The sequence below is a fragment of the Sebastes umbrosus genome, chromosome 13 (assembly GCF_015220745.1).
Source record: "Sebastes umbrosus isolate fSebUmb1 chromosome 13, fSebUmb1.pri, whole genome shotgun sequence".
Classification (NCBI taxonomy): domain Eukaryota; kingdom Metazoa; phylum Chordata; class Actinopteri; order Perciformes; family Sebastidae; genus Sebastes; species Sebastes umbrosus.
In genome coordinates, this window is record NC_051281.1 from 26,580,022 (window position 1) to 26,607,812 (window position 27,791).

Sequence of the window (27,791 nt, forward strand, 5' to 3'; positions counted from 1 at the left end):
GTCAGAGCAGCCCAGCTGTGTGTGTGTGTGTGTGTGTGTGTGTGTGTGTGTGTGTGTGTGTGTGTGTGTGTGGTGACAGTGAGCTCGCTCTCACACAACAAGGAAGTGGAGGAGGACATGTCGCTCAGCTGAAGGCACGAACACACGGACACAGAACCACCGCCTGTCTCTCCACGGTAAGTGTTTTTATCCCGGTACCGAGCGTCGGTTCCTCTTCAGCAGGAGCGGAGTGCTTTTATCCCGGTAGGCTACGACACCGAGCGACGGTCGGCGGGTGACCGTGTGATCCACCGTGATGTGGTTTAGCTAGCTGTCGTTACACCGAGCAGGAAGCTGGCAGTGAGTTGTTACCGGCATGAGGGCAGCTACTGTGTTTCACTACTGTGTGTATGATGTAGCTCCGTTAAAGAGCTGCTCAGAGGCCTGGACGATGTCTCTGTGTCTCTGTCCACTGGGTCCATATACATCACTGAGAAGTACAGGGTCTCTATTTGATTTATAGGTGGTTACTCTAAGACATATGGTATATGAGAGGAATATAAGAGACAATAACATCAGTCCTAACAGTCCCTGTCGTCCACGTCTGCAGCTTCAGATGCTCCTCTCAGCCTCTGCAAACACTGGGACAAAGACAAGGATCTGGAGTGTGAATGCACTGTGGGACTGTCTCTGTGTCTGGGTTAGGGTTAGAGAGAGATCACAGCTGTAGGCTACTGCAGCCATAGAGCTGTGGTTTCAATTTACCATAAGATGAAGCTTCAGTGATGAAACTACTGTAGGAAGCTATTTCTGTCACATGACATTTGTAAGTGTAGGCTGTATGGCAGCAGTGATTCTGTCCTGGCTGTAACGTGGCCACGCTGCCAGCTCTCTACTGGAGCACACACACAGACAGACAGAGGAGGACTTCTGCTGGTCCTGGTCCAGCATGTTTCCTCTGTGAAGCATGTGATAGTTTAGAGCTGCTGCTGCTGGTCCATCATGTTTCCTCTGTGTAGCATGTGATAGTCCAGAGCTGCTGCTCTGAGGCAGATGGATGAGCTGAGCAGCAGATCAAACTTGAGGCCAGTGTTTCACTGTGTTCTTTAGGGGAAAAGGAGGTCGGAGATGAGGCTTTGTGTGGCATTGGTTTGAATGTAACCACCTTGTTAAATCTGGGTAGAGAAAGTACATGAACAACACAGACAGTAAACGACTTACTGCATTTCTGTGACCAAAAATACCTGGTTAAATATATGGTTTCATTTGGAGTAGCAGGCATATACTGTAAGGGCTCATCCATGCTTCATGTTTACCAGGATTCACCAAAACCCTGATTATAACCAGCATACTAATGCACGTGTAACACAGCTATTTATATAAGATAAAGACAATCAGCAACTCCTCAAACTTGAGAAGCTTGAACCAGAGAATAATGAACATTTTCACTAGATAACTGACTTAAAAGAGTAATCAATGATCAACAATTTGCTGATAGTTCTGCCTCTCCTAGTTTGGCTTTCTGCTCTGTTGTAGAGTTACTGCAGAGACTTTCTCACTTGTACTATTCTAAAATCGGTGTCAAAACTTTGACAGGTGAGCCGGCTTTTTATGCTCTGATGGACTTCGGCTGTATGAGGTTTAAACTGAACAGTAAAAAACAAAATGTCAGATGACTTAATGAGCCTTTTAAACCACTTTTCACTGACGGACTTCTCCATTTCTCCTTCTTTATCTCTTCAGCTATACCCTGTCTCCTCTCTTATCATTTCTTTTTCTTCCTCCCTCCTCCTCCACTACCTCTTCTTCACCCCTCTCCCTCTCTTGTCATCTTCTCAGACTCCAGAGCTCACTGTGTCCACCATGTGTCCTCCTGCTGCCGATCTCCCAGCAGCTTCCTCTGAGATGGAGATGACATGATGTCTGCGTGTACCCCATCAGCCTCCTCAGCGTGAGCCCACATCTGCTGCCCATCTCCGTCATTGTCAATATTCACATCCAAACATGGCCTCTGTTCCTCCTGGGGTCCGAATGCTGGTGTCCTTCGACAGGGACCAGTGGTAAGTGTGAACTTGACTGTGTGTGTTTAACGGGGTGAGGTCTCTTTACTTTCAGCTCACTGTCATTTTATATGAGTTTTCATTCCTGACTGCCAATTTGCCATCAATGTGAAACTAATGTGAAAGTGTGAGTTGTTTCTGTCTATTTGAATGTGTGTGCACGTGTGCTTATTTTCAGTTCACATATTGAATTTTTTCCCCATCCGAGACTATTTCTTCAAGATCTCACAGTTTATTTATTTAATTAATTAATTTAGTTAATTAATATTAATTATGTAGATATTTCTCTGCAATATGGACCTTTCAGTGGAGCAATCAGCACTGAGCACAGACATTTTGAGCTGAGCAGTAAGGTCACGCCATGCACTCCCGTGATATTTGCAAACTGTTTAAGGTGCGTAGCAGAGTCCTGAGAACAGGAAATACGGCATTCTGCTGAGGGCTTTGGCTGCCATTCTCAAAATGTGATGACGTAGTAGTGTACTATAGACTGTAGTGTACTATAGACTGAGCCTTGACGTCAAATGCAATTAGTGTCGGTCATATGAGTTGTTGCGTTAGTAGGAGGTTTCTATATCTTTCTTATTGTCAAAAATATCCCACGAGAATTGCAAATCCACCAATGTGTTAGTCCGTCTCTCATTTTGACCTTCATGCCCCGTCTTTGGTGCTTGCTCAGCCGAGTCCATTGGTTCCTACTGAAGACTTAAATCTTTAAAAACAGCTCACAGATTTATCAAAGGCTCTGTAATTTCCTGAAACAGCTGGTCACTGATGTACATGATTACTTTAAGAGAGAAGGAACTACTCATCCCATAAACCATTGCGAATGGTGACTTGCCACCTCTGGAAACTCTCAAAAAGAAACGTTTAAACTAACCGTTGTAGGTGTAAATGCAGACACATTCAGCCACTGCATGTCTTATTTCTCATCTCAAATGTTTTCAGAAACACATTTGTGTGAACTGTTTTCATGATAAAAGAGAAAAGTTTCCAAACGAGCCGCCATGTTGGTCCGGTTTGAAATCCGGGAGCAGACCACACAGAGCAGCACAAAATGCGATTTAGCGAATAAATGATGACATACATGAAGCATGTGACTTCAACGTCCGGTCTCCACACAGTAACCTTCCTCACATTAATACATGAAACAAACACAGATGTCATAATTCCATTCGGTTTCTACATTGTTCGACTGGCGCTCTTTTAATGACGTCATCTTGTTGCGCCCTCTTCTTCTGCAATGGTATAATGGCACCCGACTGGAGGATTGGTGCCACCTACTGCTTATCTAGATGGACCAACTCCTAATAATCACATAGCGGCAGTGGAAATTCGGTTACAATTTGCAATACATTTGGATGAAAACCTGGCCATTGTCAACTTAATGCAGTTGTAGCAAGGCTCAAGGCTCAAACTGTACTCTCAGTTACACAACATGAAAAACCTGTCCAGGTTAAGTATTTCCTATAGCCACAGGGTTAATTTCCTCTTTAGTGAGACGTGTCTTTATAGTGCCCATGACAAAGGGCCAAACTGACCTTTCCTGTAGTTTCAGTGCTGGATATCCTGTTTTTTATCCTTGTCAGTCTTTCACTTTTTAGATTTAGTGTTTTTATTTCTCCGTTTATAATGAACCCAGATCAGATCTCTGACACTTTGTCCTGCTGTTGTGAGTCATGCATCTGTGTATCAAAGGGAGATTTAAATTGCCCACTGATTTACTGATAAAACTATTCACTTGAGCCAGGATTGAAGAGTCCTGATATGTGACCTTGATCGACAACTCCCAGCGATAGATTATCAATCTAACACACTGATATGATGAAGCGGGAAACTGCTGTTTACTACGAGCCAGTTGTCAATCATTCACTTGGCAGCTACAGATCCGGGGGCTAACCACAAATATTTGTCAAATCTGGTATCTGTGACTGTCACTGGACTGTAATAAGCCCGTCCAATCATTTCATTTGGCCTGAATGTAATGATTGATACTTGCCTTCGTGTGTGCACTCTGCCCGTACACTCATTGCACCGTCACCAGAGTCTTCCACCAGCTGCTTCACAATTTATGACTTGGTGACTTTTTCTCTAGATTTAAGGACTTTTGGAGCTAGTGCTGCCAGCTAATTTCATTGGAAAGTGTTGGCAACACTGGGCTGGGTTTATAGGTTGGATTATTTAAAAAATCTAGCATGCTCAGATCAACCGTAGCTTTAATTATCTACACCTTAGTGAACGTGGCTCTGACATTAGTAAATTGTACTCTTTCAAACTGCGATTTTGAAGAAAAAAAACAACAACAATTCATTATTCAGCCCTAATTATCATACATTCATACTCTATGGCAACTTGGTTTGAATGGTTGCTTTGGATGTCCTGTCGTAGCATTTAAATGGACACCTGCCAGCCAATCAGAAACAAATACTTTCTGTGGTCCTGACACAAATGTCCATAATGACTAAAATATCCTAATAGGAATTTCATAGTAAATCATTTAATGTACTGTCTTATCAGACCAATGAAAAGGCCTCGTTAATAAAACAACCAAGCTTTATTGTGAGTTGGATAAATATGTTTTCAGTTAGTTATCATGTGTATCTTCAGCACACAGTGTGCTGTCAGTGGCAGCTGGGTTAGAGCGGCGTCTTACCGGCTTTACTCAGGACACACACTGGGAACGCGCTCACAGCATGCCATCCAGCTGTTGCATAAGAATGTGTCTAGTTGCTCATCTCAAACTGCCCCATGGTCCATCTCCAGCGTCCAAAACAGCCTGACGCCTCCACTATATAGCACACAGATAAAATCAGAACACAAAACACAGCACTAAGATGAGTGTAAACATGAATGAGAGACAAAGCAAACCAGGATATCCTGAAAGTATGACGCCATAGTAGAAGGGTGTAACATTGGCAACGGAGTACAGACGGCTCTATCAGTCTTCTACTGCTTAATGTGAACAGCAGCTGCCTCACACATTCTATGTGGTCGGCATCTCGCTTTTTACAAGCAACACGTCTGCAGGATAATCATCGTTAATGTGTCTTTCAGACCTCAGCCACATGTCAAATAGCTTATTCTTTGTGTGCCTAAATATTTCACAATACTTTTCCCTGTCTTCTGACGTGTGTTGTAATCCCAGTCGGGCAGATATGGGAGGTCCAATCAGATGTAAAATGCGTCACGCTCATTCTGGCTGGTGATTACATTTGTTTTCTATATTTGCTCGTTACATAATAGGGCCGGAAAAGGCATAATGTCAGCCACACACCTTTGAGTATCTGTTAATGTTACACAAATATCCCTAAATTCCATCTCCTGTGGATTGCGTGACTACTGTTGACATACTTTGTGGAGGAATATTTGTGAGGTGATCTCTGCAAATATGTGTGCTGTGGTTTTAGCCTGTCTTGTTGGCAATGAAAGAGATAAACAGGCCTATTAAAAATACCAGTGTGAGTTGTGTCCTGTCACGCCCTGACCTCAGACTTGAAACTGAACATGCTGCTTTGGATTTGAGCTCTCAGTGCTGCCCTCCTGTGTGTCCTCTCTGCAGGTACAGAGCTCTCACGTTCATCCTCACCTTCCTGCTCTACACCAGCTTCCACCTCTCCAGGAAACCCATTAGCATCGTCAAGGTAACGAATGCTCATTGTTGTAGTAGTATATATCACATTCACACATACAGTAACACACCCTGAGCAGAGTTTCCCTGACAGTGATGAAGCCCAGTCTAAAACTGAAGACTAAGTTCAGTTGAGATTTCTATTGATGATAATCGTATTTAGAGGCCAGACTTAAAGGGTAACTTCAGTATTTTTCAACCTGGACCCTATTGTTCCATGTGTTTGTGTCTAACTGACTAATGGGGACAACACTTTCTGAAACAGGTCCAGTATTGAGGGAGAACGCTGTAGATGGCAGCTGCTCACAGGCTGTAATGTCATCTTATCGGGGCGAGCTGGCACCGCCATGTACGTCCACTAAAAGTGCTGTTTTTTGCCATGACAGGCTCCGGTGTTATTAGAAGTGTGTGACATTATGGAAAGAGTCTCTCTCAAGGAGACATGTGGTTGTGAAATCTGGCGAGGTGACGTGTTGCTGGTAGAAGACGGTGGAACAGTGGAATACATCCATGGTGGATGCCTGTCAGTGGCTACAACAAGAATTTTTAGTGGATGTAACGTTACATTGATGTTGCTCACTGCCCTCACAGCCCTCACAGCTCGTTTCACGGTTGCTGGTTACAACATTCTCCCTCAACACTGAACCAGTTTCAGAAAGTGTTGTCTCCATTAGTCACTTAATCACAAAAAGATGGGAAAATAAGCTCAGGTTGAAAAATACCTAAATTACCCTATAAACTTTGGGGAATTAGCTGGCACTGCACAACAGCTGCTATCAGGAGCTCAGTGTAATAGCAGTAATCCTAAATGAGAAAGTGTGTGTTCAATGTATTAGACGAGGTTGAGGTGGTGGTGTGTCTATCCCAGGTCACAATGAGCAATACTGTACAATTATTATAAGAGTGTGTTTTGGTGCAAGAAAATGTTGTGGAGATCATATCTAATGGAAAGCTTGCAGCATAACACCAAGAACAGAAAAACTGAGTCAATCCACACACTGTCTGCATAATGCTTCATTCACACATATTAACCAAGAAGGGTGTCAGGCTGGCATTGAGTGCTACACAAACAACTCAGAGTTTGTATGTGATTTGTTGTGTTACATATATATTTGGTGGATATTAGGATGTAGGTTGGTTTAAAATATAGAAACAAATGAATATAATGTGGTTGAATGAAATGCTTCCCATAGGGAGAACATTCTGTGGAGTTAATCTCCTCAAATACTCGACATGACATCCATCAATGCACCTGCATGTACTATTACTGATTTTATCATCCATTTATTCATATTGTTTGACCGTCTTTTTTATAAGTAGAATTACTATAATTTCCATTTGTAATTAACGTTTAAAACAACTTCTAGAAGAAGACTTGGTGTAGGTTATTAAGAAAACTTTCCTTTGGTGGTCTGGTACATGTTAAAGCTGTCTAACTGGTAGTTTTATATAGCAGATTGATATATTTGATACATCTTTGGTTCAGGTGAGATGTTTTAAAAATGGTTTTCCAAGATAGTCCATTTATTCATAATGTAAATATGTAAGGTATGTAATGTTTTAGGAAAACAGTTTGCGGCCAAGCTGCAGTCGGTAACAATTCTTCTGAACCAGGGTTAATATAGTAAACTAAAACTAAAACTAAAAAGGAAAATAAGCAGTCAAAAATATTTTTAGTAAACTGAAACTAAATAAAAACTATATTTAAGAAAAACTACAACTAAACTGAAACTATATTTCCTGATTAAAAACTAATAAAATAAAATAAAAATTAATATAAATTGATTTCGGTTTTATTTTTTTTTAGCTATAATATATCACTACTGGAAAAAGGAGGCGGCATGAATTTCTGTCAACTCTCGTGACATGGACCACAGAAATTGAGCAGACTTGTCCCTCCAGGAGATGGTGCTGTACTGCAATCGCTTCACATCGGACACTAAAGTAGCGCGAAGATTAAACATGAAACATTACGACCATTCCAGTTCTCCAACCATGTATTTTGTATGTCGCCTATGTGTAGCTACCTCTGAGACATTATATCTGGCCCGAACAAAAAGTAAAACTATTGTAAAACTAAATCTGTAAAACTGAAACTAAACTAAAACTAACAAACACAAAAAATATAATAAAATAAAAACTAATTGAAAATTCAAAACTATTCTAATCTTGAACATACTGTGATGTTATAAACCAAGCCTTTGTTCTAAAATGTGCTGGTGTTGCAGCCACAGCAGTCCTCTCCACAGAACGAGCGGACACTGTAGACAACAGTTACAGTGATAGTATAGGGTTAGATGGAGCCTGTTGCACATAACGTTAGTGTTTTCTGGCCAACTGAATGGTGCACTCCTTGTTGTGTTGACAGAGCGAGCTCCATAAGAACTGCTCCTCTGTCAGTGAGATCGCCACGGCCCTCTCCAGCAGCAGCCAGCAGCCCCCCCTGCCGTCTCTCCACACAGACATGGACTGTAGCTGGAAGCCTTTTGGTTGGTATCTGCTTGACTCCTGATATATTCCTGTTTGGGTGCTGGATGTGTTGAAGTCATCCTAGTATTATTAAAGTCAGCATGATGCTGTTGTTTTGCCATTAGAATGCGTTCCCTTTAGCACCCCTAAGTTTGCTAGAAATTGAAAAATCTAATTGTGATATGAATGAAGCCGTGCACTGCTGCTGCTCAGGGAAGAACCTGGAAGCAGAAAGACCAATAAACAGAGCTGAGGATGAACTAATTCTGATGTACTGATGTCCTCAACTATCCAACTCTTCTTCTATTGTCAGAGAAAAGGAACTACAAACAGCTGCTGGGAGCCATGGACTACTCCTTCCTCTGTGCCTATGCAGTGGGAATGTACCTCAGGTAAGATGGCAAGAAGAGGTGAATAGGAAGAAGTGAAGAATACATTTGCCAAAGTATATGAACACAATAAACTACAAAATATGAAGATGATCCATTATGTTGACTGTGGTCGTGGTGAAAATCAGTGAAATCTGTCAACGGATACACATATTAATAGGGAAAGGCATTCAACCCCGTTATATAGCTAAACGGTCTTTTCACCCCATTTACACCTGGCACTAAAATACAATCTGTATCTGGATACGTTATTTAAATAAGGAAAAACAGATGTAAATGCATGCAGAACGCCCTGGGATTGGCATGCAATTGGATCAGCCTGAATACATTTGGAGCTGGCTTACGTAAGCTAGTACCAACCCATAATATCATGACATCCATCCATCAATCAATTTGCCACTTTTAGCCTCAAGGGAGGTGTGTGTGTGGAGCCACAGTCCTCTGTAGAGACGGTTTAGAAAGAGTCCGTTTCCTCTATCTGTGTTACGTAGGTTTGGCCCAAGCCCCCAGGAAGAGCGCCGGTCGTTGATCCCAACTTTAGTAGTGGCCAAACGGTGGTACTGCAACGTCTGTGTCTGTCACGTGATGCCATTGGGCCCAAAAAGACTTTTTCCCATAGACTTACATTGGAAAAGAGACGTCTGTAACTCAGCGGATCATTTTTTTTTTTTTAGGTGAATCAACTCCCCAGTACGAACACTCTTATAGCCCTTATTTAAATCATTAGGTCCTAAAAGTTGTAAAACACACTAATAGCTGAATCCAGAGTTATTTCCCTTCCTCCGTTCATGTGAATGAGGCCCAGACCGAGGCTGGAGTTCAACGGCATGACGTTGATACCCCGTGTCTGAATCATGTGTCCGAGCGGACGCTACTGCGCATGTTCCATGTGCCCAAGATCCGGCTACTTTACCAGACGGAAGTCGAGCCATTTTGTCTTCATGCGCCACTGAGCAACTTTCATAGGAATGGAACGGGGCCCCGCCTCCAACTCTGTATCCAGTTCTCTTTATACATTCATGGTTTGGCCTCTGCTCCGCCTCTTCAGGAGACTGCCAGTAGGTCCTGAGTCTCATTAGCTCCAACAGGAGAAGTAAACGTGAACACAGATTCTGACTGATTCTTTCTCCCCGTAGTCACCAAAGTAAATATTAGACCCATTTTTCACAAGCCACACATCTTCCTCACATTCTTGTTCAAGACCTTTCTCTGTCTTAGCAACACGCTCTCGCAGAGATCTGACAACCAACGCTCGCTAACGCCCTAACTGACTCATTTTTGTGATGCTAAATATGTTTGTTAGCTGTGTAAATATCTAATATTAGCAAAAGAAAATGTAAATACATTATGCAAATATATAACCCATTTCAAACCACTGGCGGAGCTTGAAATGCATGCTCTTTGTTATATAGAGGATCTTTGACTCCGTATCACGCTACATTCTAAGCCCGCCCACTCTTTTTAGCGGTCCAATCAAATGCGAAGGATTCGATTTAAATCCCTATTGTAACTGTACACCGCTCAAATGTTCCGTTTCACTGGGGAATACTCACAGTACAGAAGATAAAGACGCTCTAACTTCTGTTTCAACTGTCTCAGCTTTACAGTGATACCCAGTTTATGTAATTCCAAGACTGTTTAGGGACCGCAGTATGCAGAAATATTCAGATACACCATTTTTAGAATAGGAGACAATAACACATTTATACTGCATTCGTACAACTGCATGTGATTATCATAAAGTGGGCATGTCTGTAAAGGGGAGACTTGTGGTTACCCCTAGAAACTATTTTCCCCCCTTTGAAAATGGCCATGACCGTTTTTCCTCGCCAAAATTTAGCGTAACTTCTAGTTTCATATGATACCAGTATCTTCATTCTACCTATAAAACTAAGCCCGCTACAGCTTCTGAAAAAAGTAAAGTCGGCCGAGGAGTGGAAGAGGTTAACAAGAGATAAATGCATACAAACTTATCAAAATTACAATCAAAAATGTTAAATTGCATTCCTATCTATATATCTAAGGGATCTTTGGTTTTCTGTAGCAGTTACTGTTACAGAAGCTGCTGTAACTTCATTGTTCTTTTCTGTCACTGTGTGTGTTCTGGAAATCTAATCCAATCTAATGTAAACTGATCTAATCTATTATTGAAACCCACATATTAATGTTGCATGTTGATTGACACAGGTATTCCTACCATAACATTTAGTCTGGTCATGTAACACAGCTAGAAAGCACTCACAAAGCACATACCTCCACCAAGACTGCACCATCTTCTACATTTAATTTTAATTTAAATATGTATAGAATTACACGTGTAACATTTAAACATGTTACGCAGTTATGTTGTACTAGTGCCAGATAGTTTTCATTCTAACATGTGAGGTTGTTGAGGGGTTCATAAATACTCTAATCTGTCTAAGTTGCTGGACCTGGATCATCACTGTAAACTAATCACTTGTCCTGTGGCTTTAGATGTCACAACGTGTTTTTGAGATGTTCTGCTACCTAACAGACAAACAAATAGAATTGAAACACAATCTCCTCGGTGGCGGTTATGAAACAAAGCTTGCACGTAGGGAGACATTTCACAACGTTCTTGATGTGAGTAAGTTGTTGTGGTTAACATGATGTCCCCACTGTTCGCCCATACAGCGGCATCATCGGGGAGCGCCTGCCCATTCGACTTTACCTGACGTTTGGCATGCTGGCCAGCGGCCTGTTCACCTGCCTGTTTGGACTGGGTTATGTCTACAACATCCACAACCTGGGCTTCTATATATTTGTCCAGGTGAGACACAGCATAATGCATTAGTAAATCATGAACACCACTTTTCACCCTGAGGATTAAGAGGGATAGTTCCGGTGTTTCTCAGTGGGGTTGTATGAGGTACTGATCCATAGCCAGTGTATTACCTACAGTAGATGACGGTCGGCGCGCCCTCAGTTTGGAGAAACAGACTTTGGTGTTTTAAAGGGTTAGTTCAGATTCACCAAAGTCACACCATAACACAATCTAACCGATGGAGGCAGCGGTAGACCAGCAACTCCTGTGTTCTGCGAGGTAAAATTGCTGTTTTGTAAATAGAGTGTGGTGACTTTGAAGAGAGTGTAGAAGGATATAAAGAGCTGTCTGACGGCGAGGTTAAGCAGTGAAAATATTCTAAATGTGGCGTACACTTAAACTGATGTGATTATTTTAGGAGTCTAAAATGCGTTAGCTGCTGCCCCCATCCACAGCCGTACTGGTACTCCTGTCTGTTTCTCCAAACTCCATCTACTGTAGTAATACACTGACTGTGGAGAGGTACCTCATACAACCCCACTGAGAAACACCCAAACTATCCCTTTAAGGTGCCAACAAGTCATAGCACTGTCATGAAAATGGAGCCAGTAAACAGACGACAGCGACACACACAGGTACATCTGCTAGAAGGAAACCTGTCCTCAGTTCTCTGCTTGAGGTGCAGGCCAGCTAGCTATTGTGTCATTGCTGAAGCTGGTAGGATAGCAGATCTTGCACAAGGGATGTCTGGTATTTGTTGCCGCAGAAGATGAATGAATAACACGCTCTGCCACTCCAAATACAGAGAGCAGCACACAAAGAGACACATAGATAATCACAGGGTTATGTACCCATGCATTTACATATGCTCACACAAATAATATGTGTTTCTAATGCCTCACTGTCCTCCTCCATCCCTCTTGTGATTGCAGGTGGCCAACGGCTTAGTCCAAACCACTGGCTGGCCCAGTGTAGTGACTTGCATCGGCAACTGGTTTGGAAAAGGAAGGTAAGGTGGAATCATTCCTAGACTGACTTCAGCAGAGGAAAACATTACATGTGGATTTCAGTTTGTCTTCTGTTTTAAAGTAGTGGTTTATGGGACAGTGTCAAGTATTGTAGGTGTATTATTATTATGTTATTATTTTAACTCGATATGACCAAGTTCTATCACCGTAACATACAGATCTGCTCTGTAAATCAAGTCATGTGCTCTCTTATGAAAAGAAAACCCCTAAAAGGTAGAAATGAATATGTTTTGGTTTCGTGATTGCGTCCACTGTCTCTGCATTAACCAGTGAGAATGCAGTTGTTTCCCAGTTTTCAGAGAACTGCTCTGCATACAGCCAGTAGAAACACAGTATCTATAGTATTTGATTAAAACAGTGAACGTCAGGGCTCCATCATTATTAGCTTTAGACAGTGACACTGACCAACAACGACAGCAGCTTGCGACAGACACAAAGTAGAGCCACAGACTTTGAACCCATCACAGCGCATCGAGCAGTAAGTGGCGTTGCTGATGCTGCTGCAGCGCCCCCTGTTGGTTGTTCCGTCGGCCTGTTGTTTAACAACAATGGAAATTTAAGAAATATGTTATGCAAATACTTTTATACCGTCTCATATGAACCTCGGCGGGGTGAAGGTCCATCAGTAGATCCCGCTCGTCTCCTGTATGAAATGGCTGTATCCTCCTCAATGTGTCCTGCATTATTATAAACTGCACTACTGTCCGTCTGTCAGGCGTGGACTCATCATGGGCCTGTGGAACTCTCATACCTCAGTGGGAAACATCCTGGGCTCTCTGATCGCCGGCTACTACGTCTCTTCCAACTGGGGCATGTCCTTCATCGTACCGGGGATCATCATCGCAGTCATGGGCATCGTCTGCTTCTTCTTCCTCATTGAGCGTGAGTGCAGCCTCCCCATTGGCTGGAGGGCTACAACACGTTCATATTTTGCTCATTGGCTTGATTAGTTTTTTACTGTGTGTGAATGATTTAGCTTCAAAGTGCACACACTAATGGGCTTAACCCATTTTTCTTCCTTAAAGTGAGTTTCCATTTGCGGTGCTGATTCCCACTCTAATGGTTTGTGCAAAGGCCTTTGACTCGCTGAAAGAACATGTTTTCATTCCGTACCAGCTGTGAGAGTAGTTAGCCATAACAGCCTGCTTTCTGTGGCTGTTAGTCTTTGCACTTTGCTGGCTCACCGAAGAACAGAAGCAGCTCTTAGCAGGACTTCACAGGCTGTAAATGGAGGAGCATCATTAACTTGAAGGCATCTCTCTCTTTCCCCTCTCCAGATCCAAATGACCTGAAAACCCTGTATGCTCAAAATTCTTCTCCAGGCAAGAGTGTGAGTACAGAGAGTTCTTTCCCTGTTTCTTTCTTTAGAAAATGGAAACACAATCGCCTTCTTTCTTTGTATTTAGATGTGAATGCTTGTACTTTATATGTGCCACTGTGTAGCCTGTACCAGCATCCATTATTGCCTCAGTGTGTGTCTCACTTCAGGATTCACACCCATTGCTGGATTTTTACGCCTCTGCGCCGGCGAATGTCTGGCTGTGGCCGGAGGCATTATGTTTTCAGCTTGTCCGTCTGTCTGCCCATCCATCCTCCAAGAATTCATATGCTAATTATGACACTTTCACACAAATGTCTAACAGGATAAAATGATGAAGTGATGACATTTTGGACAGACATGGTGGCAGAGGCATACAACAGCGAGGCGGTAGTTCTACTTGGGGGAATAAAATAGGATTATGAGTTCTACAGATGGGTGACAAATGAAAGGAAAAACCTTAACAAAGGAACAGAGAAGCATAATGCAGGTGTCTCTATACAGGGCACAACGGCCTTCTCAGTCACCAGGTTTTTGTTGCATCAAATGTATCAACATGTACTGGGAGGACATGGATTTAAGACAGTTGCCCCAATTATTTCAATAAAGTTTCACACCGTGAAAGGACACGCTGTCAGTGAGACACTTTGAATGTGTCTCGGAGGTGTGAGCTGCATTTGAGAAGATGTCAGCCGTGGCCATTATGGCAAGTAGACGTGTCGGTGGACAGAGAGGAAGAGGCACTGTCACAAGGCTCTGCCTGCTGAGATGAATCTAGCTCACAGTCATTAAATCCACACAGTGAGGCTGTGGCAGACCAGCAGGCTTAAGCAACGTACCATCAGTGCTATATAGAGTACGTACGCACCGAGGCAGCACCTGTGTTCGTTGGTGGAAGCATCATTTAGTACAGCATGTTTTAATTTGACTGCTAAGTCAGCTAATATCTGAATGTGGTTTGTATGAGCTTCTCCAAAGACTGTCAGCTGCTGAGAGAAGGTGATCCACCATTGTTATTACAATCCACTGCTATGCAGCTGTTTCCGTGTGATGTTGCTTGTTGTGATTGGCTCAACCTGTCTTATCACACCTGTCTTACCTTTTAGAAGAAACGGTGTTCATCCCTCCGGTAGAGTTTAACAGAGAATCTCTCACATTTATCTTATTTTTTGCCTTTATTTGTCACCCAGCTGTATATTGCAGACAGAGAAATCAGGGGTTGGGGTTAATGCTGTAGGTGCATAAAGAAATATCAGGATATTTTACTAATGGGTCACTTTATATGATTACAGGTTGTTTTATCAAAATGTCCCATTTAGGACATTAAGTTTCACCTAAAACTGCACCTGCAAGTCAACTAGCAACACATCTTTCTCCTAATATTTATCCTCCCATCATTACGGTGAACACACGGTTGTCATGAAGATTTACAAGGCCTTTGTGGCTATGCAGTAAAAGGACCTTTTAAAAAAAAAAAAAAATGAAACTATACATTTGTGAGGTGCTTTTAAAGATGTATGTCTTCACTAGGAACCAATGGGTCAGAGTGACACAGACAGAGCAGGGACGTCAGGAAGTATTGAGAGACGGACTAACACTCTGTTGGTTTTGGTCTTGTCATTGGATTAGTTGGCGATAAGAAACATAAAGAATAACAGCGGACTTCTCCTTTAATGCCTGAAAGAATGTGTGAATAATAATGTGATTTATTCTCTCTTTTGAAGCAGGTTCAAACCAAAAGTTGGAGCGGTGTAAATGGACGCACTGAGGTGTATCTGCAATACAAGGAAAACAAAACCCAGGTGTGTGTCACTGTGTGTGTGTGTCACTGTGCGTGCGTGCGTGCGTGCGTGCGTGCGTGCGTGCGTGCGTGCGTGCGTGCGTGCGTGCGTGCGTGTTAGTGCATTGTTTATTGTTCGCCCACATTTATCGGGACTGCCCCTAAATTATCTCAATACTGGAAAGACATTCAGATGGAGATCAAGCAAAGCCTGGGGTTTGACCTCCCTTTAGAGCCAGCATTTAGATTATATACTGTGTACAGTATATTACACTGAGAGAGACCTCAGTGGATAAAGATAACAAAAACCAGACATTTTTACTAGGAGTGTTGCTGCTGACCACAAAGAAGATGGTTACAGTGATATGGAGAAATGTAAAACCACCAACTGTCCAGCTATGGAGGGAAAGATTAAGAAGTATATTTGATATAAAGCATAAAAGCCAAGCTCCAACTAAGGACCGAGTGTTTTAACATTAACTGGGCACCGGTAATACTACAGCTACCAAGACTGATAAAAGATACAAGTGCTCCATAATGTCAGTGTTTGACTGGCGCAGGATGCATGTAGTACATGTATACAGAGATGATAGTGGCTGTGTACAAGTGCATATATAATGAGGATACACTGACAAACGGAGATTTCTATTAACGAGGGGGTCTATTAGCAATCTACCAGCACCATAAATTACTATTATTTATATAACCGCAATGACACAAAATCTATTTTTCCCATGTTTTTAGGTTGATGACGTCATAAAACAGTCGAAGCTTCATTCGAAAACCTCAATAGAAGCTTTGCATGTAAAAAAAAGACATTCGGTACAGTGCTACAACCTGAAGACTTCTTAATAAAACATTCTACATTAGATACAACTGAAAACTAATAGTCCAGTAATGAGGTGCTTTAGATTGAGCAGGTGTACCTGATGAACTGGTAACTGTTTAAATCAATGACATTTAACCCAGTATCAAAGGATGGACTGTAGTAAGTTGTATTTTAATGTATGTCATTGTGATCCCTTCAGGACTACTACTATTATGAGGATAATGTTCAAAACTGGAAGGTCAGTTCCTTCAGTGCTTCCAGGTGTTTCGTGGTTGCTTCAGCAACAGTCACTCTTGTCAGATTTCGCGGGATGCTGGATGAACACTGAAAAATCGTTGGTAGGCTGAATCCAAACGTCTGTCCTCTGGACTTGTGCACTGAGTCTTTGTGGCACATCAGTAACACATGTTGTGGACTCTCAGTAGGCTGCAGGAGGAGTGCTTATGTTCCCCTGCAGACTTGATGAATATTATATATATGGATTTACACAGTCAAGTCCACGAGTCTGCAAGTGCAGGGGAGTCGGGACATTTGGATTCAGCCTCAGTGTTTCTTGAACCTTTATGAAATGATAGCTGGGTTGGGTATGCAATTGTTCTTCTCACTGCAGTTAATCTTTAAGTCACTTAATGCATTGGTCTATATGGTGAACCCTGCCCATCTGTCACACCAAATGAGTTAACAGCCCGAGATTAATGCTGGCATTGATAGTATCAATAACAGAATAACACTGGTTACTCAACTGGATAAAGATGTCTTTGATTACTCTTCAAATCACAGTTTGACTGAGTTATCTCTGTTCCTCTCTCTCTTGTTTATTGTCACACAATGTGTCAGAGGTCACCATTCAAATGTTCTTGTTCCTCTTTCTGGGTTGAAAATCACTGAAACATATAAAAAGCCACCTGAAGGTGCTGGGAATGATTGTCTGTAACTGGGTTACTGATCATTGTCCCTCCTGTCCTCTAGAGTTACGACACAGAGCTGTTGTTGCCCAGAGACAGTGTGTGTGTCCCCACGCAGCCGGTCGTGGTGGTGAAGAGGGAATCGGAGCCGTCCGCCATCAGCTTCATGGGAGCTCTACGCATACCAGTCAGTCACTCACACACACACACACACACACACACACACACACACACACACACACACATCTGCTTATCTACTTACAACCATGGGATTGTTTAGCTAGTGTAGAGTCACCCTGCTGATCCCACTGAGCATCACAAAGTCAGTAAATGAGATCTAATCTGTGGACATCAGAGTCACAGCGGTACTTTAATCTTTCAATAACAGATTTTTTTTTGGCCACTTAGTGGCAGCGGAAACAAGTTGAACAAGTGAACTCATCATTAACATAATATCACCTTTTAATTACTGCAACATGTTAGTTGTGAACTATAGCCTATATTGCAGAAAAACACTAGCTTCTCCTGCTGAATCTGCTGAATCTGCCTTTTAAATAGCAATGTGCTGATGTGCAGGCCCACCTGACTTTTAAAGGGAATGGGAGATGACACTCTGATTGGTTTGATTAAAGAAACGCCCAAAACACACCTAAGATTAATTAAGAGACTAAATAGAACCCCTTAGACCCCTTGCGCCTCACTTTGCGCCCAGATAATGCGCCGCTTAACTAGCAAAAGTGGAGTTGGACACGCCCTAAATGCACTTTCGCCATGCACTTTAGACCGTGCGCTATAGATCGTTTAAATAAGACCCTATGACTAGATAATCTCTAAAATGCCTTGTGGTGAAGTAGTTTGACAGATGCTTGTGTCTCTGTACCAGACTGGGTTCATCAGTTCAATAGGTCATTATTGTAGGAAGGATTTATCGCATCAGGGCAGTTGAGTCAGACAGGTATCATTCAGTCCCAGAAAACCTCCTCTGTCTCTGTCTCTGCAGGGAGTGATCGAGTTCTCTCTGTGTCTGCTGTTTGCCAAGCTGGTCAGCTACACCTTCCTGTTCTGGCTGCCGCTCTACATGACCAAAGCAGGTGAGGACCAAACACAACTACAACCATCATTGTTCTTCATTTTGCCACAGAATTCTCACTAACGAACCTAAACAAAATAATGTCAAAAAATGATTATTTCATTGAACCCTTGATTTTCAACACTATATGATAGTATACTGTTGTGTTCTCTACCTGCTTGTTCAAGTCAAGTCTTAACTGACACGATATGATGTTAAAGATTAAGGAAATATTTAAGCCCAGGATACCATATTTTTAGAGGTACACCAGATGACTTCCAGATGTTATATGCATGGTGTTCTACACATTGCCCCAAAACTCACTGGGACTTATTTTGGTATCTTTGGAAACTTGGAGATCCCCTCCTTGGTTTGTCCGTTGTGGGCTACATGGTGGAGCAACATGGAGGACTCTGTGAAGAGGACCCGCTCCTTATGTAGATATGAAGGGCTCATTCTAAAGTAACAAGAACACAACTCTTATTTTATACAGGTGATTATACTCTAAACAAAACATAATGATGAATATTATATTCCATTTCTGCCAATAGCAGATCCCCCCAAATGCTACACAGTGTTCCTTTAAGTTAAGTGCATTAACTTGGAAGCATCTCACAGTCATCTTCCTGTTTAAAAATAAGTGTAAATTATTGACCAACATCACTGGTTAAATGTTTTACGTAGAAACAGAGTTGGCGTTTGTGTGTTCTGGAGTAAATACTGTTTGCTCACATGCTGTATGTAAAGCAGCTGGTACGGATGAACATTGAAACTACAGGAAGAGAGTGCTGGTCGATTATTACTGTGTTTGTACGAAGGGTTTTTAACCTCCTTTTGTCTCGGTTGCACCGGGAACAATAGTTTTAATCTGAGAAGAATCTCCTCAACAACAGTGTTTCGTAATTTGTTAAACAGATTTTCTTTTCTTTGTGTAAAGAGAAACTAAGTGAGGAATACGTTTATTACAGTGATTTTAGAAGGCGGAACATGACACACATTTCTCTCTCTCTCTTTGTTTAACCTTACCTTACGTTGTGTGTGTGTCTCAGCTCACCTCGATGCCAAGAAGGCTGGAGATCTCTCCACCCTGTTTGATGTGGGAGGAATAGTGGGTAGGTGCTTTTGTTCACATTTTCCTCTCATCTTGAGAGAGACAGAGTGTGTGATGTGTGTGGTTTTTCTTCCCACATTCACTTACTGTCAGTATTAACTTAGTTTTGTGCATCATGGTTAATATGAAATATGTTATATGCTATTTTCCTGGCTCATTGCCTCTCTCTATTATGTGTGTTTGTGTGCGTGTACATGCATCCACAGGGGGGATCTTGGCAGGAGTGATCTCTGATAAACTGGGGAAGAGAGCCACCACGTGTGCCGTCATGTTGCTGCTGGCTGCTCCTACAGTAGGTTCCCACTGCGCTGCTGCTACACCCATCCACAAACATCGAGCTTAGTGACTTCTAACAGTGTTAGATTAGGAAGTTCAGACCGGAAGGGAGTCTATTCTGTGGCAAGTAGCATGCTAGACAGACACCACCCAAGCATATAAGTGACTGATAAATAGATCAACTTTAAACAGGAGCCTGCACTGCTGACCAGGCCTCTGTCTGCATCCTGTCCCCCTGCTGTGTAGCACTTAAAGCTAACATATTTCACTGAAACCACATGTGTTTTTTTTTTAGCAGGGGAGCATTAGACAGATTACTCATTACAATTTTGTTTACTTTATATTCATGAAAAAGATATGCAGTATTAAATGTCATTTTTTTTGCAGTTTCTGATAACTCCAAGAAGCTACAGCACAGTGGTAGACTCAGCTATCCTCTTTTCACTTGAGCTGAATGTAACATCAGGTTGCTGCTAATTTAGTGAATCATGTGAATTATGAATAGTGACTGCAGATGTGAGTGTTTTGACCATCGTGCTTTCTCTGTGTTTCCTGCAGCTGTACGGCTTCTCCATGATCAGCGAGTTCGGTTTGGGGCCAACCATCGGTAAGAGCCAGCTCTCACTCCTCATCCCACTCAGAGCTAGTGCTGAGTGATTACATGATTCATTCTTTAGTTGATGGACCCAAAATTATTCAGCGGTATTTTTGAGAAGAATTGTTGATTTATGAAAACTACCAAATATTTTCTGGTTCCAGTTTGTTAAATATAAAGAAAACCAGACTAATCTTCACGTTATGTCATCGTCTAATGAGTAGCGTTGGGTGTTTGGTTCCATTGATCAGACAAAACATTGTGATGTTTTTGACATTTTGTACACTAAATGGGTTGGGTAAACAAACATTTAAAGTTCATTTTATGAAGTATAGGTAAAAAGGTTTTGTGTTATAACAACATATCACTTTATCTTGTTATATCACAAAGCCTTCTCATTATTTCACAAAATTAACGTATCTCATTAAAACAAATATTTCTCCTCATAACATCATAAGTTGGTATCTTGTTATTACAGGAAACTTGCATATAGTGTTAAGAGGAGCGAAAGACCCAGTAATGAATTAAGACGTGACATTGGAGCCTACTTCAACTGGAAAATTTGACAATAACTGGTTTATATAGTTTGATTAAGTTTTATACACTGCAAAGTGTCATCCATCCATCCATCGATCATCACTACCCACTTATCCTGTAGAGCGTTGTGTGAGGCGGGTTACGTCCAAGCAGCAACCTCCGGGTGAGAAATGAAGCCAAAAGTGGAAGTGCCAAAAACTGCAGTTCATCAAATAGCCACTGGAGGCTCCAAAAGGGACTCAATCCCCATAGACCCCCACGTTACAATGCCCAGCTTTACAGCAGAAATAAACATGTTTACAGCCTGGTACAAAAAACGGTTTGGGTCTCTATAGCTTATTTCCCCGTTCATGATATATGTACGAAGGGTGAATTGTTATACAACTCACCTTTTTAAATTAAATTGAGGCTTAAAGGTGCTAAATGCGAGATTGGGAGCATTTCTATGGCCTCCGCACGGCTCTCAACATGGAGACAGCTTCGGCGGCAGCTCATAGCTAATGGTGCTAACAGTGAAAACAGAGCTAACAGTGTTTACCCGAGGGGGGAACCGGAGGGTGGGCGCTACGCTCCCGCAATGGTGCTGTGGGTTGATCAGGACAGCTTCATCAGCTGTAACCGCCGTATGAGGGGCAGTGCAGAGCAGCGGCACTTGAGCAAAATATCTCTCTGTGTGTGTCCAGCTGCTAATCATGTATCCAGATAAATGAGGTCACATGACCTGGCTAAATGTATCAGAGCAGCTCATCGTGGTTGATTAGGTGGGCCTTAATGATCATCAGTGGCTCATTCGGTGCAGACGCTGTGGCTCGATTGATGACTCTTAATTCATTTTCACGCTGAGCTCATGACGGTCACAGCTGTGGCTCATTATTCTAACAATATGCTGAAGGGAATCTGTAAATGTCAGAGGGATACAGCAGAGGATGAGGTGCTGCAGCCGCGCAGCTCTGATATGGTGTAATTAGATGTACTACCTACAGGGTTCGCTCCAAACTGAAGTAATAGAAAACTTGATCAAAATGCCACGTACATTTTCAGCAGGAGGGGAAGTACACGGGAGTAGAGTGGATGTGGGTGGCTGTAGAAATTTACCCAGTCTGTGTTTTTCAGGCATGCTGTTGGTGTGTGGATGCCTAGTCAATGGACCATACTCCCTCATCACAACTGCAGTGTCTGCTGATTTGGTAAGCGTGTTTAACTCTAATCCCAGTTTACTGAATTCACACATGATTATAAACTCAATCTGCACAGACCCCCCCTCTTCTCTTTACCTCTCTCTTTTGACCTTTGACCCCAGGGGACCCACAAGAGCCTGAAAGGCAACGCCAGAGCATTGTCTACTGTCACTGCCATCATCGATGGGACAGGATCTGTAGGTCAGTGTCACTGAAATAACCCAGCAATAACAATTTTAGTTATGAAAAAATACAGAAACACCATATGACCTTCTATCATGCAAACCTGCCAAAGGACAATCCTTCTCTCAATACTTTTCAGCTTCCCGACCCTGTCTGTAGCACTCGGACCCAGGCCTATTGATTCTTCTTTATAAAAAGGCTCAGTCATTTCCTCCTGGTCCCTGTAGTTTTAAGCAAACTTTACTCAAACAGGAAGAAATGCCGCATTTGTTGAGGACTATTTTCAATGACAACAGTGGAGCTCTACGGCACAGAGGAATTTGGGAATTAAAGCTTCAGTAGGCAGAACGTTTTTGGCATCATTGGGCGAAAAATTCCATAATAACCTTTCAGCATATTGTAATTCAAATGTTCTGAGAGGACACAGAGGCACATGATTTCTTTCAGATTATCTGTCTCATACACTACTGTCAGGATATAGTGACCGTTTTATAAAAATAACTTTTTTTTAATCATATTTGCTCCATTTCTACCCACTGCTGCTTTAGATATGAAATATTACCAATGTTATATTTTAATGATCTGCTTAGTGGTGTTCATGGTGGTATGTCTTCCGTTCTTTCTGTATTCAGTGTATTCAACCTGTCCCAGACTGCTTTATATTTGTCATTAAGAGTTGAGATGATGACCATGCTGATGTTTGTGGTATCAGGTGCAGCAGTGGGCCCCCTGCTGGCCGGGCTGCTGTCTTCAGGCGGCTGGGATCGGGTCTTCTACATGCTCATGACTGCTGACTTCTTCGCTCTGTTGGTGAGTGCTTTAAAAAACCTTAAACAACACAAGTATCATCAGCAATGATAGTAACTGTTGTAAATGAGTTTCATAGAGTTGTCCTCACAGCTGTACTAAACAATTGCTCCTATATTGACGTTGGATCACTCGTGGTGTTGAACCCACAGAGAATTATCACCAACTCTGCAGCTGCAGCTCGAATGTTTTTGTCATCAAGCTTGTTTCCAGCAGCAGACAGATGTTTTCTGATAAAGTCACTGCACACACTGCCTGCCCGGCACCCAACAGCACACCGAGCTGGTGAACGGAGTGGAGCATTTAGCAGCTAAAGACACTGATATCTTTCTCAGGAGTTGGTAGAGAGACTTACATTCATTAGGTGGACACAAACACAACTCCAGCATCTCCATGAATGTTGATATTGTAATGGTGATAATATAGCAGATGTTCTGCTGCCCCCAAGACGGCAAAAAAAAATGTATTAATGCAGCTTTAGATGCAAGTTTTGATACCAGCACAACACAGTAGGAATATGTTTTGAATGGTTAAGAAATTAAAAGCTGTATTAAAATACAAACATGAACTAATGTTTGACTTTGTGCAGCTTTTGCTACGGCTCGTGTCAAAGGAGCTGACCTCAACTAAACCCCGTCCCATCTCTGCTGTAGAGTAAGTCTTTGATTTTATATTCAAATGTTGGGCTATGGTGTCAAAATATTTTTCTCCAGTTCTATTCAAAAGCAGCTATAACTCTGAACACATACAGTATATAGTATAGTATTGTATAGTATAGTATAGTAGTATATAGTACATTGAACACTAAACTAGTACCAGTTCATCCACCGTTTATTTTCGCAGAATACATTACGTGGTGGTATCTGACCACCACCGTATATGCCAATTCAAATTCAATCCATCTTTATTACAGGATATTGATTTTTGTGAACAATTTCAATTCCATGACTTTATTGAGATCAATAACTCATCAGTGGAGGATGCCAGGTTTATTTTTGAACAAGATCATTCCTGATTCATTTAAAATGAATAAAGAACGCTTAAATAAAATGTATGAACTAGAAACATTCCTACATTTAGTAAAGGCAGATCTCAATACTGAACAGAAACACAGAGTTCCCTATGCATGAAAATAGATTTAATCACTATTATTATATTGTATTATATACAGTATATTATTATATACTTCAGAGAACAAGGCGCCACTAAAAGAATCCCTGAACAGAAAATGAAGAAGGCTATAAGGCTTCAGGATTATATATTATATTATATTATATTATATATATATATATATTATATATATTAGATTAGATATATTATACATGTATATTATAGGATGATATTCAGCCAGGGGTTTATTCACACTGTCGGGATCTTTTAGGACCTTCAGGCCTCATCAGATGAACCAATGTGAAGCCAGAACACAAAATGTGATATTAATTAATAGTTTGATTAATGTACTTAGCAAAAAGGTAAAGAAGAAATAAAGAACAATGTTCCTTCATGGACAACAGGTTCAGTTTTCATAGAGCTTATTGTTCCAGACTATAAAACTTAATGACACCCAACTTATCAATATGGTGTTAATGTTTGTCTCTCCCGCAGGTTGAAGGAGCACTGAGCACTTTGACTGCACTGCCTCCACGTAGGAGCATGCACGCGCACACACACACACACACACACACACACACGCACACGCACACGCACACACACACGCACACACACACACACACACACACACACACACACACACACACACACACACACACACACAGTGCATTGAAACCACTTGTCTAAGCCTGAAATGGACTATGTGGCTCTGACAATAACTGGACTGTCCTGGACATGAGACACTTACCACAAACACACACACACAGGCACATGTTTATAAAGTGTGTATGTGTGTGCACACACAGTGCTATGCCAGCTACAGTAGTCCGCTGTAAACAGGACTGTACTTGCGTCCCTGAGGAAGAGCTGAAGCTGAAGTTCTGGCTGGTCTGGAGGATTCATCTGCACACTCAGCGTCCTCGTCTCTTTCTCTCCTCTTCCTCTATTGAACTATTTCCTATGGCAGCCAATGTGAGCTTGAACACACTACCTGCTCTACTGTATCTACTCAAAGGACCGGCAGATATATGAAACTAGCCTTACTTTAACGTGTTGAAACAGCAACTTCCATGACTGTGTCCTCATTGATCCTACTGTAGTTATCCTCCTGTTCTTCTCCTTATAAGACCTGATCTAACCCTGACAGTCAGGTTTATCTAATCTAACCATCTGAAATTATACCCAAGGGACCATTTTTTTATTTTTTTACCTAAACCCAGCCTTCCAGGTGGACCATGGTGGCATCTAATCTGCTTTTAGACCTTTGAATCATGTTGGCGGCTTGAAAACAAACCAGCAGAGCCAATCAAGCTTTCAGGAGGATTTCAGAAGGGGCTCGTCAGAATCGGGTTCCTTTGCCAGACCCAAAAAAATGGGAACAGCCAAAATTGCCACAAAAGCATGATGTGTGCAGGTGTTTGTAAGTCGACTTACAGAAAAAAAAAACCTCTTCATTCTTAAATCAATACATTTCTTTGATTATTGTTTAAAATGCTTACTTCTAGCAACCGCAGTGACTTAAGATGGACCGATAAAACGCTTACTGATGATTGATTAGGAAAAAATAAGCTACTCTCAAACTGCCAGTTCAGTCTGTGGGTCGGGCTAGATGGGATCCATCAAGTTGTGAAACAACTATTGTTAGCTGGTAGCTGCGGAGCTCGACTACGTTCCTGTAGTTAGCCGCTGTACACTAAATGGGAACCTGAATCCCTGGACTCTGATTAGTTCCTGGTATTATTCAGTGATATAATATCTGTGAAATATGCACTTGTCAGATATTGTGTGTCAGAATTTGTTTTCCCAAAACAGTAAAAACATATGAATTTTCTGTAGCCCCTTTCACACATGGAGCCTAACATGGCCCTTAAAGCCGGTACCCTGTGGACTTCCTGATCTCTAGTAACGCCGTGGAGCACTTTTTATCAAGGGGTCTCGTACGAGGACGCACACTAGCCAGCTAGTGGACATGGATGTAAACAATGCATGATTCAAAATACTAAATAATACAAAAAGCAGCTTTGCAGACGTTTAATGAGGAAGTAAATGCATTCAGCTCCAGGATACAACAATGCATTTGGGTGAGTAACACTGAATGTACATAGAACTGTGTTTGTTTGCCTTTTTAGAGGATCAGTTACTCTCTCTTACCTGTAGTTGTATCTGTCATGTCAGATCATTTTGGTTTTATTTGTCTAGGTTCAGCCCAGTAAAATGGGGGTGAATTTAAATTAAAAACAAAATGTCAAATTTTCTATTGAATTGATCGGTGTGGAGGCAGAAATCTCCACCTGGACAAATACAAGCAAAACTGTTTACGGATAGATCCCACTAGAGGGAAGTGTGACTAACTGACCCTTTAACCTTGATGGGAACACTAGTAGTTTCCTATGTTCACACTATTGAGCTGGTGCTTTTAATGCTGAACTCTCCCAGGGGGGGAGCGGCACTGGACCAGCTCAGTTCTGGGTGACGGCGCACAAAACCAAGACCACTACAACTCTCCTCTAACTGTGTGGAAGTTGCTGTTTCAGTGTCACCTTTGCCTTACTGTACCAAAGAGATTGTGAGGATCATGTTGTAATTTAAATAATAGACTCCTTATTTAAGTCATTTAAGTTATTCCTGTCGGTTTTGTGGTTTCTGTTTTTTTTTTCTGAACTTGTTATGTAATGAAGGCACCAAAGTTGTATTTTTATATAAAAACCTGCAGATAATGATGTATGTTTTCTGTGGGTGGGGAACTAAGATATTTTGAATGTAATTGTTTTTGTCAAATTAGATGACTTACTTGTAAAAGCTCATATGGATATAATTTGCAGTGCAATGTTGATATGTTATTGTTTAAGAGCTTGTCAAAGTGAATCTTATCATCCAATATCTGATCTGGTAAGCATTTAAAATCTGAAAACGAAGATTGTTAGTGATTTTTGTTCCAGATTTGTTTAACATTTATAATTAAATTCTGTTAATTTACTGTCTGCAAACTGTAATAGAGTAAAATCCACAAAATACAAACACCTGGTAATGTTCTATATATTTATATTTTAAACTTCATGATGATTCATTGAGACATAATGCCTTCGTTGTTGTGTATATTTCTTACTGTATGTGTCAGTGGTAGGCCGAGCACTTGAATCATTGTGTGCCTTGTTTGTTGTGTGTCTTTTTTCTGGCCAGTTGGTTTTCTATAATGTTTCTTTGCTTCTTTGGAAATGAACTTGGTTTGGAGGTGGTTCACTCCCAAAGCAAAAATAAATCAATTGTTTTCTTCACTGAACTGTTCCGGGGTGGTGTTTTTGATGGCTCTTTTTTGCAGCGTACTAGTGCAGGTTGGCTAAATCTGTCTAATTCATGGCATGGAGGAGCCTTAAGACTCAGCTGGAGGTGGCAGGTGTCATCTGAAATGGTAAGCTGCTGACAGACAGAAACCCACTCAGTGACACAGGCAGACAAGAGATCACACACACACACACACCCACACACTCATACATGTAGTTTGCAGGTATAGTGAGCCCTGATTTGAGCTAGCTAGGACTCCACTAAATGCCACTAAATCCACAATCAACTTCCACAAATGTTGCTGTGGAGTTTGGTTAAAAGGAACAGTTCATAAATTAGGAAATACACACCGAGAGTTAGATGAGAAGATTGATATCAGTCTCATCAGAGACATTCAGATTTTTTCAAGTCCGTCTTCAATCAATACTTACATGACGGTACATTGAATGAGTTTTGGGTCATTGTGATTGTTC

At 41.6% G+C, this 27,791-nt stretch overlaps 1 protein-coding gene across 6 annotated transcripts; it reads left to right on the top strand.

The window, feature by feature from the left end:
* slc37a1 (solute carrier family 37 member 1) lies at positions 1-27,316 on the top strand. Of its 6 annotated transcripts, none has more exons than XM_037790152.1 (21): positions 1-176; positions 1,723-2,039; positions 5,599-5,680; positions 8,036-8,156; positions 8,450-8,528; positions 11,181-11,316; positions 12,243-12,319; positions 13,054-13,220; positions 13,616-13,668; positions 15,381-15,458; positions 16,465-16,503; positions 17,235-17,357; positions 18,171-18,261; positions 19,289-19,351; positions 19,557-19,642; positions 20,185-20,233; positions 21,872-21,945; positions 22,059-22,137; positions 22,832-22,929; positions 23,516-23,580; positions 24,532-27,316. In XM_037790152.1, the coding sequence occupies exons 2-21, from the start codon at positions 1,984-1,986 to the stop codon at positions 24,545-24,547; spliced, it is 1,632 nt and encodes a 543-aa protein (XP_037646080.1). In that variant the 5' UTR covers positions 1-176; positions 1,723-1,983; the 3' UTR covers positions 24,548-27,316. The 6 variants fall into 6 exon arrangements, with proteins under 6 accessions (XP_037646080.1, XP_037646079.1, XP_037646082.1 ...); XM_037790151.1 differs by having other exon boundaries at positions 1,819-2,039; XM_037790154.1 differs by having other exon boundaries at positions 3-176; positions 1,819-2,039; positions 15,384-15,458.
* Positions 27,317-27,791: the final 475 nt, after the last annotated feature.